This window comes from Pygoscelis adeliae, unplaced genomic scaffold, assembly GCF_000699105.1.
Source record: "Pygoscelis adeliae isolate BGI_AS28 unplaced genomic scaffold, ASM69910v1 Scaffold3, whole genome shotgun sequence".
Classification (NCBI taxonomy): Eukaryota; Metazoa; Chordata; class Aves; order Sphenisciformes; family Spheniscidae; genus Pygoscelis; species Pygoscelis adeliae.
In genome coordinates this window covers 917,955-936,245 of record NW_008824446.1, presented here as the reverse complement: position 1 = coordinate 936,245, position 18,291 = coordinate 917,955, and the positions used below count along the sequence as shown (strand labels likewise).

At 42.3% G+C, this 18,291-nt stretch overlaps 2 protein-coding genes across 2 annotated transcripts in view; one reads left to right on the top strand and one right to left on the bottom strand.

Annotated features, from left to right (window-relative positions):
• The window catches only part of GPR176 (G protein-coupled receptor 176), a 43,526-nt gene extending 26,145 nt beyond the window's left edge, over nucleotides 1-17,381 (bottom strand). Inside the window, exon 1 of the mRNA XM_009320979.1 lies at nucleotides 17,153-17,381. Within this exon, the coding sequence (XP_009319254.1) occupies nucleotides 17,153-17,381 (229 nt within the window). The remainder of the gene's footprint in view (nucleotides 1-17,152) is intronic.
• Nucleotides 17,382-17,974: 593 nt separating this feature from the next.
• The window catches only part of EIF2AK4 (eukaryotic translation initiation factor 2 alpha kinase 4), a 47,870-nt gene continuing 47,553 nt past the window's right edge, over nucleotides 17,975-18,291 (top strand). The window contains exon 1 of the mRNA XM_009321002.1: nucleotides 17,975-18,050. Coding sequence (XP_009319277.1) covers nucleotides 17,975-18,050 — 76 coding nt within the window. The remainder of the gene's footprint in view (nucleotides 18,051-18,291) is intronic.

Below are 18,291 nucleotides of genomic sequence, written 5' to 3'. Positions count from 1 at the left end.
TGTTATGGCAAAAAGCAAAGTTACATAGTCTTGACTAGTCTGAGCCTGGCCACTGTCTAGAATGAGAGACCAGAAATAGGTTCAGAAACTTTGTGGTGTCTGAGCACTTTCCATTCATTGCCCAAAGGATGTTGACACTGGCTTAAATGCACAAAAATTTATTCATGGGGTCCGTAGCTGATGGCATACATGGACTTCAACGTTAATTTAGAGATTAAAAAAACACAGAAGAGAAAGTGAGAGAGAAGGAAAATAGGAAAAACTCTGCCCCATGGTGACAGGGAGGGGAAGCAATGGGGTCTCAAGACAAATGTCCTGCCCTTGGTGTCCTTGCCAGTGCAGCAGGTGGTGATGGTGAAGATGATGAGGCTGATGATGACTTTCACTATGCTTTTCCCTAGTAAGAATAGTACTTTTCATCAGGGCCCACTCAAATGCCCTGTTTCCCACACACACTTGCGACAGCGCTGCCTGAAGCACACCTCATCAGGTGTAAGAGTTGCACATCACTCATTGCTAAGCTTTGTGTACATATATGATTGGCAGATGCTTATCAGGTATTTAAATAGCTATTACCTACTTTGACATTCATTAAGTCTTGTTCTTCCCCCAGTGTTAAACTAAAGGTTACAAAAAAAGAGGTTGGAGAAGGCGAGGGAAAGAAGGGGAGATTTTTTCCATTGGTGGCAATCACTTGTGTGTGTGAAATTAAAGAAGTTAAACAAGTTTAATGATAAAAGTATCAAAGCTCAAGAGAAATGATTGTGCTATCAGATTAAACTAAGTGGTTAAAGCACCTGTCACTTAATAAGGCCAGGCACCAAGAAACCTCAGCACACTATGCCAATATGCTTGTCCCCAGGGTGCAGTAGTTCAGTTGAAGTGTCACCCCGGCACACAATGGCTGGTACTCTATTACCAGGTGCAAAACACCATTTGAACATTAATTCCATTTTAATTAGAATAGAGGTGCTGACACTGAATAAGAGTGATCATTTAAAGCATGTTTATGTAAACAAATGCAAATCTCTGTAAACACGGCTTATAAATCATAACGTATAAATTAGCTAGTATATTGCCTGAATAAGAAGAGACACCAGATAAAAGCTTTGCTCTTAGATATGAGAGATAATATATTAGGTAAATAATCTCAACTATCACTTAGCAAAGCAAAAATGTGTACAAAGATGGATACTGCTTTTTTTTTTTTAACAGGAAGGATGGCCTTTTGGGATAATTTGCTATCTCTCCCAGAAAACCCATCTTTAAAAGATGACTAGGTAAACAGATTTCATTTGTTGCACCGCAAAAGTAGGTTCTTCTTTAGTGTGGTTGGATAAGTCAGTGGTAAAGCCAAACACATCAAGTCCATGTCTAAAATAAAACAAAGATATTTGAGAAATTCTATTCCTTAAAAGCAAACAATTAAACAAAAAATACTTTATTTAAGGAGCTGCTGCTACCTTACGTTGATCATGCTGTACTTTATGCTAGCAACTGAGAATATATGGAAATGCAATAGCGTTTTTGCCACCTGAGGCTCCAACACAGACTGCATGGAGCCATTTACTTCTGGTATGACACATGTAGAATCAGTTCACACTCAAGCTATTCTTATTGCTTGGGTTTACACGTTCTTTCTACCCTGCAGCAACATAAGACAGCCATCTCACCCCAAGCTGCCACACCAGTCTCAGAGACACTCTACTTTCGCACTAGAGCTGGATATACAGCACAGAAAGCCTACAGAGTCAGTTTTCAACAATTTAAAAAAGGAGCAGTCTCATTCTTCCAGACTAGTATTATTGGATAGATATGACCATACAATATATGAAGATGGCCTTGACCAAAGACAGAAGCAGACTCAAAGCCTGCCTGTCTCCCAGTCCACAGGGAGGCCTTGCAGACAGCCTGCAAGCAGCCTAACTCAACCCTAATTCACCTAGGGACAGACCTGAACCACGTCCCCCTCCACCCCTCCAAACAAAAATCAAAGAAATTCTCTTTCAGATATCAGATTCTCAGGACTGCGAAGTTAACTGCTCTCTGAAAATAGCAGAATGTATGGACAGAGACTGTTAACACTACTTCATCAATGAAGCTAAGATACATGTAACTGTAACATTATTAACAGACTACTATGCAAATACCTACCACCTTTGTTAGCTCTCTACATGATATTAAATGAAGAGAAGACAACTTACTAGCAGCGTATATAGATACCAGAGGCTCTAGGGCTCTATTTGCCCTTCCTAGACATTTCCACATACAATTTGTTTTAGACCCTATCACATAGAAATGTCTTTAACCATGTAACCTGCATTTTCGGTCACAAAGCAATCACCTCTGACCATTGGATTAGCCCCAGCAAATATAAGGTATTCTGAGACAGCTACTTACTCGGATCTGTCCACGTTATGCTCTAAGAAATTACAGAAGAAACAGAATCCAAAGAGTAGTTCAGTGTTTTTCAGCTCCTTTGGAACCTGAAGTGCAATTTTACTTTCTTAAATGCTTAAAATTATCAAAATAAGTCTCCAGAGGCTAGTATCACATCATGCATTATCAGCCTTTGCCAACTGTATGAGTGTTTTAGTATCTCCTTTAACCAGACTCTTTTCTTCTGATGACTGTGTTTTAAAAACTGAGTAAAACAAAAGGATGTCTTTGCTGTCCTATTACAGAGGCTTGTTACAGTCAGAAAATTTCTGGTGTGGTGGCAATTTATTTCTTTTTTCAAATTAAATTACAGACATAGAATACTGAACTTAGCCAAATCTAGCATGAACACTAGAGAACTGTACTGGATGAAAATAAGGATAATAGATAAAATTTTTTATAAGTGAAGTAAAAGAACATTCTGTAATATACTATTGAGTTCTGCAGCTTTTTCTGTAAGTATTATAGTAATTTTGCTAACCTGCACATGATGTTCCTTGCAATGTTCCCTTTTTCTATTAACGCATCAATGTTTGGGTGAAGTGGGCAAAATAAGAACCATATCTTTTAAAACGTCCTCCAAAAAAACATGGACATGTTAAAGAGCAGTATGTGTGGCAACATCCCACTGTGATTTCCTGATGATCAGTAGTCATATACACAGTGTTACTGTACACATATGTGTAGTTTCCCAGACTTAACCCACACAAGATGGAGACGATGTATCTGCAAAAAACAGATGGATGCTACATCCAGCCATCACAGGGTATTGTGCACTCCAAACAAAATAGGATGAATGCTTATCTCTCTGTGCTGGGAGTACATGTAGCAAACAAAGGGCAATCAAACAGGGCAGGTGGCACAGCTGTTTTGCCCAGAAAAGACAGGAACAGTGGGAAGGCAGGCAAGATTGGTGAGTTTGGGGCTGGCCTGCCTCCTTTGGTGGCCACATGCTTTGGGCAAGTAGGAGTTTGCTGAGGCTGATCAGTGTTTGCCAAGTGACTGCTGTGGAGGATGTGAGAGGGCGGGATGCGAAGAGGTCTGCAGGGTGGTCCCTTGATGCTGACAAGGGGGCTGAGCGTACCCAGGGCGGAGGTGACAACAGGACAAAAGGCAAAAGCTAAATAACCAGAGGAGCATAGTGAACAGAGGCAGCCATGATGGAAGAGTGCACTGGGAGCGTGCACTGGCAAAGGTACAGACGAGCTTGCTTCTCTGCACACGCTCACTCACACGTGCACGCACTCACTCCTCAGTTTATCTCATATAGGCTACATCTTACTTCACTGCTAAGCATCTTAAAAAGGATACAGTACAGTAGGAGGACAGCAATCTTAATCACTGAAGCAAAAGACAAGCTAAACTAATAAGACTTTTAAAAAACTAACATGTTAAGCTCAACGTGCCAGTCAAAGTCCAGGAACAGATAGTGCTACTGGCCAGAGTGCAGCACACGTGATTACCTATTCAGGGGCCATTTTTTTGTGTGCATGTGTGTATACAGTACAAGAAGTTCCTGGCCCTCGTTCTCTTCAGATGGGAATGGCTAAACTGGAACAGCTAAGAGAAATAAAAAGGTCCCATATGAGGCCTACAGAGACACTGCTGCATACTCTCACCTCCACTGCAGCAGCTCTTGTGCTGGGGACACAAGTCTCAGGGAAGGACAGTACCCATCTGGGCAAGAATGTCCTCTTGCATACTGGATGTGCCTGCAGTAGAAAGGACTCCAAGGACAGGAAGCAGCAGTGGCAGGCGGTTGCTTTACTAGGCACAGAGCTAGCTGGCTTTGAGACATCAGAGAGGAAGGACTGCACGGTAACTTGCCTGCCAGGTGCGAAGGGAGCAGACCTCCTGGGATCTCCCAATAGCTCACAAGGAAGAACAGGGTCAGTGGTCAGTCTGTATCAGCACCAGCGACACAGGTAAGTGTCAGAGGGACATTCTGAAGGCTCAATTCAGGTGATCAACCAGGATACTGAAGCCCAGGACCTTAATAACCGCTGTCATTAAGAGATTTATTAAGAGGCTCTATATGCTAAGGGCAGGCAGAGATCTGGAGTCTCAGTGCATGAATGAGATGGTGATGCTGAGAAGGGGGTTTTAGATACATTAAGAAATGGGGTATCTTTCAGGACAATACAGACCTGTAGAAGGACAGGCTGGCTGTACCTTAACCAAACTGGAGTCAGGCTGAAAATTGGAGGAAAACATTTAAGCTAAAAGCTGGGGAAAGCCAAAAGGCATAAAGGAGCACCTGATTCAGACTGACATAGTTCCAAAGGGGCTGTAGCTTAATGCTCCTCTGAAAAGGCTAAGGGAAATAAACAGCCTAATACACAAATAGAAAAGGTGAATCAGACTACCATTTCTGTCCTAGATACTCCTTAAAACTACAGATATTAAATTGAAACAACAAAAACCACCCTACCTCAGTATTTCCACTTTTTCCAATTAATTCAGGCAATGGCAGTAGAAAATGTATTTTAGCCCCTCGTATGACTTTGTTGTTTGTTCTACAGTATCAGAGAAATGATCCAGTTATGCCATAAGAAATATACATACACAACAAAAGTAAGGCCTGTTGGAGTCTGAACACAAGCCAAGTGACACAAGCTATGTAGAGAAAGATACAAGAGGTTACACAGGAAGCAAGATCACTTCATATTTTATCAGTCTTCTGGAAGAAATTGTTGAGTTCTTGCTGGAATTGCTTTGACAGACAAGAGAGTAAGTCAAAGGTGGTAGAAAAAAGCAGACTAAGAACAGAGTCTCTGTCCTCCAAAAAATTACAGGCTTTGTTTTCCCTCAAGAGAATTAGCAGAAGGACCACATTTGTCAGGAAGTAAGCCAGGCTATTCATGATGGAGAAGAATGTAAATTACAGTGTTGAATATCATAACTGATAAAGCATTTAAAAAGGCAGCAGTCCACAGCAATCTCCCAGCAATCCCCAACGATAGCAAAAGACCATGAGCAGAGAATAAGACAATTAGAGCTCTCCCTGCCATCACCATTTCAGCTTCACTACGGCTTTTGTTACTACCATAATTGCCATTTGCATTGTCTGGCTGATCTAATTAGCCTTACCATGAGAGGTTATGCGCTTTCTTATCCAGTCAGCCTTCCAATCCAGGATATTCTCCTTATTGCAATGTTTCTATGGAAGCTGGCTGGCTACAAGGCACCAGTTCTTGTCCCTGCTTCCAGCTGGTAAATCTAATTTAAAGATGCTAAAATTAAAAAAGGCTTACATGTAACAGTACTGTTCAGAAAACAAGAGGCTGTACTTCCTACAGGGATAGCATTTAATCAGCAGTGAAATGACAAGAGGTACAATACAATAATTGTTTCACTGGTATTTCTGCCATTTCCAAACTTTCTAGCAGTACCTAGCCCACTCTCAGAACATTTTGAGAACTCCTTGCTTGTTAGGTATTGAGACAGCAAGTATAGGAAACATAACACAGAAAAGTCCCAAGTCTTTGGACTTCCAGTTCAGCTGTTGCCCCAGTGACCACCTATACTGGACACCCAAGAATGCAGAGTCATTTACAAATTCTGTGATGGGGCGGGGCTGGGGGGGGGGGGCGGCGCAGGGATCAAAAGAAGCACAGCAGGAAAACAAAACATTATCTTGATCATTTAGGAATTTTTCCTTAAATATATAGAGGATGTATATAAAATCCACTTTTGTTTTTCTCTGCAAAACACTTCACAGTGATATTCCCACTAGTACACATACCATCTACTGTATGATCTCAGAGCCTCATCATACAAAAACTATCAAAAAGAAGTGCAGTTTGTAGCTTGTATTAGCAGATGTGATTACAGGCTCGCCTCCATGAAGACAAAGGAGCAGAGAGACATGACACCAGGTGGGGGAAGCCCAATGGCCTACTCAGAGAAAGGAGCCCCTGCCCCAACCCCTCCCAAGGCTGTCGCAGAGGAGACTCCACCCCATGGGCCAGGGGTGGCCCCCATCTGTCAGTCTGTGGGAGAGGCTCTGCAGGTCTCCTTTCAGACTGAGGGGGTTTAGCCCAAGGGTATGAGAGTCATTGTGGGACACAGGGGAACACCGTTTTGGGATTGTACAAAACTTACTATGGGATGTTTATGGTAGGGGGAAAAAGGTGGGTAAAGGGAGAGTGCAGGGTGCTTTGGGGAGGAACAAGTGCGGAAGACTAGAGGCAAAAGGGGATAAAGCCATCTATAAACTGGCATTTGATCAGTACACTTGTCTGGCCATGCACAATCTATCCCATCTTCTCATTAAACTCCATTTCCAACTCTTCTCATAGGTGAGGGGCTCTCTGCTCCATGGGTCTGTGTGCATACAGAGGTCCAAGTGCAGTAACTGGAGTCAGACCATGGGATATCAGGGCCCACACATCAGGGTGGCAACAACTGGAGAGACCGCGGAGTGTGCGTTTGTGTAAGCGTGTATGTCAGTGTGTAATCACTACTAAACATCAAGCCAGATTAGCTAGCAAGTAGGATAAGATGCTTAGGAGACAAGTATTGGTGTGGCCATAAGTCTGGGCCAGACAACCAGGGGGGACAAGAGGGGTCTGAAAGTTTGCTAGTGGAGGACCAGAAGGTCCAAGCCAGCTACTGGAGAGACCTTGGGATTTGGAGGTCAGCTACTGGTAAGGTCATAGGTCCAGACCAGCAACTAGAGAGACCCGTCTACATCTGTGTGTCTGTGTGTGAGAGAACTGGGAGACCAGAGGATCCTGGGCCAGCTATTGGGTAGACTAGCTGGTCTAAGACCAGCTACTACAAAGGGATCTATACTGATGTGCGTATATGTATATGCTTATGTATTTTATACTAATGGGCTTTCATCCTGAGCAGCTAGAAAGAGGAAGAGGATGAGGCCATTGGTGCTCTTTGTGTTTGCATGAGTGCTGCATTTTCTGTCTGTGTCAGTCTGTGTGGCTGCTCGTGCATATATGTACATACGTATTGTGTGCATGTGTGCCTCTTGGGAATGTGTGCTCAGCCTTGCTGTGGCTGGACCTGAGGACACGGAGCTGCAGCAGGCTCACCTCTATCAGCCTACAGGATTCAGCAGCACCTAAACACTTACCAGCATCTTTTCTGGGGATGAGTGGGGAAAAAAGTATACAATTTCCTAGATCTTGAAAAATGTTCCCAATAAGCAGAAAACTTACTTTTTCCAACACCACACAAATAAGAAATTAATTATTAAAGATGAACAGAAAATAATAAAAACCTCATTTAAGTGCTCATGGTGCCTGCTCAATAACAAGCCAATAAATGAGGTCTGTAACAGAACTAACACCATTTAAAATTCTTCCTAAGGCTTGGGTTCATTCATGCCTGAAACACTAACTTACTGCCCATAATATCCAATACAAAATCTTGATGTATCTAAACTTTCACTGAAGTTCAAAACAGTCAGTGATATACACACCAGCTGGCATTTGAGCAAATGTAACTCACAGTGAAAAGCAAAACATGACATCCAGTCACTTAGTTAAACAGCTCTGGTTCATAGCTGTCATTAAAGTGTTCACACGGGGAATACAGACAGTAAAACAACTGGTATCAGTTTCACCCTAAATAGCGATGAGTTTAACATCCTCGACACACACGATGTTTAAAGACATCAGCTAACCCCCCAGCACGTGTCTGAGGAACACTCCAGCATACAGTAGCCCCAGAGTATCACGCACTTGCATTTCAGTTATAAATCATTGCATCCCTCACGTTTCCAGACTGGGTAAATCGTTATTTTCCCAATGCCTCTCTTTTAAAATGCGGCGGTGCTATCTGAGTAGCCCCTCAGCCAAAGCCAGACAAGGCGCCTCTGCTAAAGCACAGGAAGAAGAGAGGTCTCCATAGCAACGGGGACCGCAGAGGTTCTCACAACCCCTCTTCTTCACCCACTCCCCAAACTCAATTTTTCTTCGGAAAAATAATTGCTTAGTAGTTCACCCGAAAACACATAAAAAGCAAAAGCATAATACCTATTCCAGACGGACTTTATCAAAGGCGCAACCTGAACTGGGCTTACTGCTGCAAGGTCCATTACTCCTGAAGCTTGGAACCACCCATACAAAAATGCAGGGGAAAATTATTCCCGAAATGTTATGATACTGTAATATGTTATTACTATGCCATTATTATTACATGCAAATATTACCACTCATATCATTACATTCGCCTGATGCTTCTTATTAGACTTGATTTTCAGTCACTTTTTGCTTTGCCAAACTTTAACTATTCCAGCTAATCAGCAACAAAGTTAATCTATGCAAAGTGCCTGGTTTAGAAGATTTCATCTAAAACAATTCCAGTTTTTCTAAGACTGACACCAGTAGAAACAAAACATCATCCTTCCCATCCCCAGACCCTTTTTTCCCCCCCCCCCAGACGGTTCTACCCTTTTTGGGGGCAGGGCTACAAATTTTTGCTGGAGCTATTGCAGATGTGCCCCTCATTCTTTAAAAATTCTCTCAATCTAGCCTTTAATCATGTACCTGCAGTATTTTTTTACTGCAAGATTCCCTGCTTCATTCTTTATAGAAGATGCCTGTGGCAAACTTCACTGGTAGCTATTCCAAGATACAAATATTTATTCCTTATGCTAGTATACATTTGCCTTTATGAACACGTTACCTACACTGCCAGTCACTTCACGATTGTATCCCAGAAGGAATCTATCCTTTTATAAATTAGGTGCTGCAACAACTCCATTTTACATGTCTGTTCACAGATGTCAAGACAGGGAGATGAAAATCAGTTTCAAGGGCAGGGAGAGGCTGGAGCCAAACAGCTCATGGGAAATCCTCAGGGAAAGGGGCGAGCCTGAAGCCTTGCCTCTTCTTGTCCCGCAGGACACTGGGAAGACTCACTTTTCACTTGGAAATCTGGTATTGGTTTCAAAGCGCGCTGTTTTTCAAAGGACGCCTCCCTTTGATATCATCACAGCGTGGTTAGAAACCAGGAGGTAATCAATCTAACCCACAGCTTCCAAAAAAGTGCTATAACCACTAGAATAGAGTTCAAACTGTATCAGAGCATCCTCAGCCTTTCCAATGACATTTCTTTCTGTACGAGACAGATCTGGGAAGACAAAAGAGCAAGTAACAGAGCCTCATTCCCCAAACCCCAATTAAGGCACTGATCTACAAGATCTGGGAAAGTTTCCTGGATTTGGGATTATTTGGGATACTTTCTGTGCATTTTTTACTAACTGTCTAGGGAGTAGACACTGGCACTTGAGGACATCTCTTTCTCATTATAATTTTCATCAATTGTCTAGTGTGAGGTTTTTTTCCTAAATGTCTGAAAAGAATGATTTTTTTCAAGAAGAAATTAATGCAGTTTTATCTACATGGCTAACATGAAAATTGTGAACAGACTCAAATAACCTCAGGAGCACATGCAGACTCTCAGACCTGGGAAATATGAAAAGAATAGAAACTACAAACCATGATAATGGGATATCATCTCGCCTAAGCCTAACACGAACATCAGCTACACCCATGCTACAGTCAGTAAAAGCACAACACATAAGCTCCCCCATTTAACTGCAGTTAATGGTATGTAAATAAGTGAACTGTGGAAAAATCCATGTTAATAGTGACAGAGCCCATATCCTGATCTCACTCAAAGCTGTTATTCATGGTCTTCCTTTCCCTTCTCCTGCGAATAATAGAAGGTGCTATTGTCCATTGCATTTCGCCCATCAATTTTATCTCCCTTTCAAGCTAAGCTTACTGTGCATACTGGCTACAAGTGCTTTTTGGAGATCCTCTTCTTCATTTCCAAGAACGCCTCTCACGGCTTGCACTCAACTGAACTTGCACTCAACTGAACTTGCACTCAACTGAACTTGCACTCAACTCGCTGCAGCCACCTCCAGCGACCTCTCCCTGCCAAAACTCAGAAGTAATACTCCCTCTTCCTTCTGTCAAAGGTTTGGTTGCTGTGCTAAAGTAATAATTAGTCTCTGCAGATTGATTACCTGTAACGGCAAGAGAAAAATATCCTTTGTAGAGTTATATTGCTCTATTCCTATATTCATTGCAAATCTGATCTCAAGAATCTTCTTTGATAAAAAGGAAGCTATTAAAAATTTTGTCGCTTTTAAAAGGAGCCCTATGTCATCCCAAGCTTTTCTAAAGAAAAAAAAAAAGCATCTGTGATTTGCCATTCATCAGTTGTCACCTATTTAAAAGTAATTGTCCACATGTATCCTTTTTCAAGCTACTGACAGCCACAAGAGTAAAAGCAGTAACTCCATATTCTTCTGAATCAAATAGCTAATATTTTTTCACAGTTGCCATGTTCAAATACTCTGTTTTCCATAAACTGTTTATTCATTTTTGAATAGCAGCCAAGAATATACTAGAGCTTTTTGCTGTTTTCTTTTCATGCTGGAGGAGGGGGCGGAGGGAAGAAAGTATCTGAATTAAAAAATACTATGAATTTCAGGTTACAAGTTTAAATTCTTAAATCCAATAAAAAACAACCTAGAAACTTTGCTCTACCCCTCTGACCTCAGACTGAAAGATCTGAAGCCTCTATTTCTTCTGACTGTGAGTGTGCAATGAGTAACACCAACAGCACTGGTGATCCCCCTTTTCAGCCTGGCTGCTCTGCTGTGCATTACTGAAACGTATTGCAGTGCTAGTTGCAGCCCTACCATGCTGCAGTTAATCCTCACAGCATGCTCTGTATATTAGAAGCCCAAACAGCCAGAGATATGCCCCCAAAAAATGGAGAGTGAGATCACTGCATGAGCTCCATCTCATCATATGGTCTACACGATGAGAGAACAAACGAGAAAATCTAGAACGCACCCAGTGTACACAGGTCTCAGAAGGGGGAGAATGGAAAACAAAAACCAAGAAACACTTTCCTAGGGTAATATAACAGAATTGCTGCGCAGCATGCTTCTCAAAGGGCAGAAATTTCTTTACCTTAGGGTTCTCTTACCTGTAAAGCCAATGCAGATACATCTGCACAGCCAGATGTAGCTCCCATTCTATTAGTCACTATGGGAGAAGCCAGCAGAGTCTCACTTTCCTGGCCCATTGATCTCAGTCAGTCAAATCACAGTCGTCTCTTCACCGCAACAGCAGGCAACAAAAACTGGTCTCCCCTTGAAAGGCTCCTGAATTTCCTGGTTTCTGTACTTGGCCTGTGAGAACAAGCCCGGTCCATACATGGCAAAGGTACAGACAACCTAGCACAATGAGAGAGTCATGGGCACAACCACCAGTGGCCTGCATTGCCCTGGGACATGCTGACCATTATGATCACAGCAAATCATACAAAAGCTGAAGCCTAACTGTTCTCCAGCAAGAGGAACCAACTTCCCATAGACATGGGAACACTACAAATTTTCCTTCTCTACCATTCCAATGCCACTTGTCAGTCCTCTTCCAAATAAATCCCTACACAATCAGCAAAACTCATGAAATCTCTTCTTTATTTATCTCCTCTTCTTCTGATTTAAAGAAGAAAAAAAAAAAATCGCAAGCAGAACTTTACTCCTGCTCAAAGAGGAGCAACTTCAGAAACTGCATGAAAAACTGTGCTTTTGTTATGAATTTGTATCACTGATGGCACTCTGCTACTATGGCAATAGATGTCAGAACAACATTGTGAAGTGGACAGACTCGGAAGAAAGACTCTGAAACAAGAACCCAGAGACAGACAAACAGGGGTAACATGCCAAAAAAAATCATGAGAATGGAGAATATGGTCTCCATCTTCAAAACTTTAGTAATTTGACAGGGCAGTAGTTCTAAACCTAAGTTTTATTTTATCCTTCCTTTTATCAACTTCACATGAACAACACCATCCCTTTGATAGTAGCCATTTGAATTTGCCAGCTAAGGACCCGAGCCAGTGTTACCGTGAGTGCAAATCATCATTCACTTCCACAAGCAATCCTGACTTCATCATCTTAGTCACATCCATTTGGTGGCATAGGTGGAGGGAACTGGCCTCAAACACAAGTTAGGCAAAACAAAACAGTTCCCACAGTTCTTACAAGGCAGTAGAAAATTATCTAACCTGAGTCAGGCAGAATACACAGGGAACCGCAGAGCAGATAGATCTGTGCAGGATTAGTGGAAGTGAAGCGATCAATCTCAAAGCAAATCTCTACCATTCTTGTTCTTCCATTGATGACTTCTACATCCTTTCAAAACAAGTTAGGACATGCAAAGCTCAAATCTCTTGACACCTTTTACCACACAGGATTAAGTCAACCGAAGGGAATCAGTACTGACAGCATGTGTTGCTTCTCATGTCACACTGCTCCTGTCTGCATCAGTCCAGTGGCCAGTAAAATCAGCTAGTTCTTCCCATTGGTGCCTTTCACTTTCCCTCATATTTAAGGTAATGAAAGTTGCTGCATTACACACAGAAATTCAACACATTAGCTTTCCTTTTGCTAAGCCAATTAGGGGCAATTGAGGGGTTCAAAAAACAGTCATCCATATGAAAGAGTTGACAGAAGCAGCATAATTATTTTGGCTTCTATTCTCCTATAGTAACTTCTCTTAGAAGCAACAGATTTAATCGTACTGTAACTGCACAGCTATGGCCTAAGCAGACTACTGAGTGCAACTCACCTGACCCCATGCCAGAAAAAACATCTCTACACATGCACTTGTCATTCCAGAGTTCCTGAGGCACCCACTCTCTTGATTTCCAGGAGTACCAAGTACACGTGTGGATCAGAAAAGGAAAGTGGTAACAAGAGGCATGGGTCTTTTCCTAGTTCTGCTGATGCTCAGCACGCTTGTATTTTTTTCTGTAACACGTTCCACACTCCCTGATCCAAGTACAGTTCAAAGAGTGGAACGAGAAACACCGGTGGCAAGCATTTTCACTGTTTTATTCTAGCGCTGCCCTGAGTTGATAGCTTACAGGCTAGGAAATGCCATTACTATGAGAACTGCCCTTACTAGCCACGGAGCTGCACAGGAAGACAGCATTAACAAGGCCTTCTAGTCTCATACATACTTGGTACCTCACCTTGTGCATTTGGTAAATAAGTTCATCAATATGTGCAAAGCATTTAAAGCTCCCCAGATGAATTCCCCAGTTCATGAGCTCAGCTAAGCATCACAGACAGGAATGGCTTGCAAGTCTTGAATATACTGCAAATCTTTCCTTCATAGAGGCAAACCGAGCTGCTGATCAGGATAACTAAATTGACCAAATTCATCCCTCCAATGCCTCCTGTCTTGTGCTGAAACCTCGTGGTGGGCTACAGCCAAAGGAGTGCATAATGGGTAGTACCAGTTGGCTTCAAAGTATAGAGATGCAGATTTACCCCATTTTATTCCTCAGTCCTTGAAAATTAAAATCATAGGTAGTCTGCTAAGCAAGAGCTTCCACACAAGCAGTGGAAAAGCAACAGTGGGAAGTTTGTGCAAACAGACTCAAAGTCACATGAATGGTTACTTAAAACTGTAGCATTTAAGCACATTATAGCTTCGTTAACTCAGTAACTCATGACCAAGTTATCTGAAGAACTCTCATCCCTAAATTATAAGTGATTTTTAGACTAATAATTATGTTTTGTCCATTCCAATCATGGAATAATCTGATTCTTTACAAAATCAGAATTTTTAAACAATGACAACTTTCTACAAATTAGGACAAAAAACAATAGGAAAAAAATCTGCCAATTGGCAAGCCTCTTCTTGATACTTCTGGTTGGTTCTACCAGTTAGATCTTCTGACGTACATGTTAAGGTCATATCCAGGTTCAAGCTTTGGCAAGCTTGTCACAACTACATAATCCCTTTTAAAGACAAACAAAAATTCTAGAATCTTTGTATCGTTGTTATTGCTACCTAGAATAAATAAATTAATTGAGAACATGCTTTCAATGTATTGTAAAGTAACCATAAAGAACAGTTTGACTCTTTCTTGTCCTTAGCAGGTATCACGAAACACTCACCATAGCACAGTCCTTTCACAACACAGGGAAAACTAACACAAGAATTTCTGCTACTGTTACAAGTCTCCCCACAGGTCTCAAATAAATGGGAGAGAAAAACATAGTGTACGTCCCTCTCACAACTGACTATCACTATCACATTTTTCTGCGCAGCAGGAACCCAAATTAAATTCACAACCCCAACTGTGATTCTTCCCTCTTGTAGGACCTGGACCTCTCTGTGCTATAGACTGCTGCTTATGTCAGACCCCAGTATTCATTATCAGGACTGAGGCATATACATTTGTTCCCTTTCAAGCTGGAAGCAGAAATAATTTTTTCCTTTTAAAAGGGTAGTGCTATTTTATGCAATAGCAAAGTGGCTTGGGCACTGACATTGTAGGATGTACAAGCTGCACATCCTCCTAAACCAGAAAGAATTCAAACCCACACATCCTACCTCTGAGGAGAGTGCCCCCCATCTCATGATTTAGGGGGAAGGATAGTCCTAATTCCCCTCAAAGGGTTTCCCCTCTGCAAAGAGAAACCTGAAACTCACTGGACCAAAGAACTGCTATTCTGTAGCTCAGCTGAGGGGCCCACCTGAGGGAGAAAAAGATCTGCACGCCGCCCATGCTCTAAGGACCATGGCAGAGAACAAATGAAGAGGAAAACTTAATTAACGGCGTTTGTGCAAGTGTAAGTGTGAGGTAAATATCAAGTTGTTCTCCCCTGCTGATGCAGAGATAGTGTGCAGCAAAACATCTGGCACGTATGAGGGTTGAGCATGCAGGCACCAAAACCCTGAGACCTTCAGGAGATCAGGACTTCAGCTTCTTTGTGGCTTTGTTTCCATTCAGTAAAGAGGGAATAGCAGTACATTCATAGGGATGATATGGGAAGACATTTTCAAAGACTCTCAAGTTTTCAGCTGTTGTGATAGTGTGTGTCATAAATGTTCTTAAAATAGTGTTTTGGGGCAGCAGGGAGATTGGAAAAGAAGGCAGTTTCAATAAAATAGTTAAAATTGGTTTCCATCACCGTAAATCCATGAGGCCCACTGCTAACATCTGTCATTGGACTACTGCATTTTCATATTTGAAAAAAACACAATTTCCTCTCCTATTTTGCTCTTTGATAGGCCTGGAAGACTTACTGATCTGGAAGCTTCATCAGCCTCCCAGGCATCCAATCTGCAGATAAACCCCTTATAATAGGTCCAAATCTTTTCACAGAGTCCACCTCTTGAAAGCGAATTGCAGGAGTGCCAAACCATGACTTACAGTAGTCTTGCAAAATGTATAGCTATGGTATTTTTTGGTTGGTTGGTTGGTTTTTAAAAACTCCTATCTGCTGAAGGCATGATTGCCTGAGAGTGTCTGTTTTCTTCTTCAAATAACATTTGAGGATCCATGCTCATGAAAGTAAGTCTGGACATATGACCCAAATGTACACTCTTAAGGCTCAAAACCCAAAAGGTAAAGAACTAAAATTCTGACTTTTCTCATCCAAATTTGTTATTTTTAGGACACTATTTGCTGGCTATCATTTTGTGCCAGGCACTATCCAACATACAGAAAAAGAGAGTCCTTTCCCCATACTACCTATGCGCTAAATAGAAAAAAAGCAAGAACCATGAGGATTACCCCCACTGGACAAAAGAATAATTGAGGCCAAAAGACTCAGTGATTACAGTAATAACCAGTAAGTGTATCGCTAACTGAGCCCAGAGCTCAACGCTGTTCAAGACTATGCTTACTATCTTCTTAGAAATTATTTAAGTGATATTAAATATTACCAAGAGGAAATCCATATTAGAATTAATTACCATGGCCACAGAAATGGATTTTAGCATTACTCAAGATCAGGAAAACCAAAAGCAAATCCCTGATAATAAGTGCCAATGACCATTAGCAAAGTCCTACTGAACTCACCTAGGAGAGCTAGAGACTTTCTCAGTCAAGCCCTGTGTGAAAAGCCTCATCATCATTTCCAGTAACTAGCTTTGAATGACTTAGACAGTAGCAGCATTTTACTGAAGTCCAGCTTACTGATCTCCCAAACAGTGCTAAATTGACTCACCAAAAGGCTTATTTTGCCCTTTTGTTTTTTTGGAGGGAGTAAGAAATTCACATGTATTCCTAACAAAACAATGTACTATAAGCACCTAGAAAGCAAACGTACACACATTTGTAAAGTTATATGGCCATATGTATTATTTGTTTACTACCACATTATCTAAAGTGTATGATTCCTAATTTAAGTATAACAAGTAGGCAAGATTGCACATGGTTTTATATGTCTACAGCATAAAGTACTTCCAAAGGATTCATCTGAAATCTGCAGGACAAAATGCAGAATTACTGCAGTGTGAAACAGAAACTCAGTAAAACTTGTTTAAAACACTCCACACCCTTTTCTATAATAAAGAGAACAGATCCCATTACAGTTGAAAATAAGGGTATAATCAATCCATTACATTTTTACCCATTAAATTTTTGCCCATTTAAATTCTGATAGAAAAGTTTACGAAGTGATACATACATATAATGTACCGGTTCTCATCTGTGATGAATAGCTAACTTTTTATAGTAATAGCTTTTACACATCAGAAATCCACAAGGAACATGAAATCATACACCTGAGGACCTAAAACGCAAGAAGAAGAGCCACTAAGGCAGAAAATTACGCTAGTTACTGTTTGGTCTGCAGTCCCTGATCATAAGGATAAACAAACCACATCAACAAAAAACTCCAGCAACACCCACTTACCCAGCAAAGACCCTACGAAGATGACAATTTGCACGGTGGTAGTGAAATGCCTGTAGGTCTGCTCCTCGCCGTGCTCCTCGCTCTCCGCGGTGCCAGCCTCGCTGCCGTTCCCACCCTGCCACACTATCTGCCCAGCCGAGGCGTTCCTCATCTCCAGAGCTCTGGTGACAGCCTGGTACGGGGCATGCTCGCTTTCATTCCTCAAGATCCAGCTTTTGTTGTACCCCATGGCAAAGCTCCCGCCTTCCTTGCTGCCACCTAATAACCACAGGTTATTGAGCCCCTGCCTTTAACGACCGAACGGAGCCCACAGGCAAAAAAGCACTTACGAGGATACAGCCCTGTCTCTGACACTCAGAGGCATCTTCACCACATTTCTGTGTCCTGGAAAGCAGGTTTGGCTTTTCACATTTCTACCTTGTAAATCATGATAGCCAGTAAAGAAAAGCAGAAAATAAAGCAGGCTCCTCCTTGCGATTAGCTGTCCCGTATTTCTTGCTTCACAATACCACAGCGTTTCCTCAGCATGTTTTACTGCAATAAACGTGAATGAGGAAATTACAGTGTACACCACGGCTCATCTTCCTCACCCCGCCAGGTCACCTCGCGCCCGCCGCGTACACGCTCGCACGCACACCGACTTACTATACATTAAAACCAGTTTGGAAAAGTTGATGGGCCACAAGCTCTGTCCCCCACTCCATTCTCAGCCTTTGCATTCGCTTTCCTCACAACCTTGAGAGAGGAAAGACATCTCTTTCCCCGTGGCACATCTCCTAGTGCTCTCTTCTCTCCTTCTGCTCACTCCTCCTGGGGTAAGACATGGCTCTGTCCCGCGTCCCTCCTTGCTCTGCACAACGCTGGACGCCGAGAAGACCCTTAGACAGCGTCCAGAGAAGTAAATGCCTGCTCAATGGCTTCCACTGCACTCCAGTTATTTCTCGGGGAAAATTAATTTGGTTTTGAATCCCAAGGCGGGGGGCACTCGAGCCTCCAATGAACCAGCCCTCCGTATGATCCTGCGTGACCCCCTCTGAGCGCGCCCCGCACCAAGCGCGGCTGGCGGTGACACCCCTGCTCGTACGTGCGCCAACATGCCGGCCCGGGCGCCGAGCTACGCTGCCCTGCCCTGCCCTGCC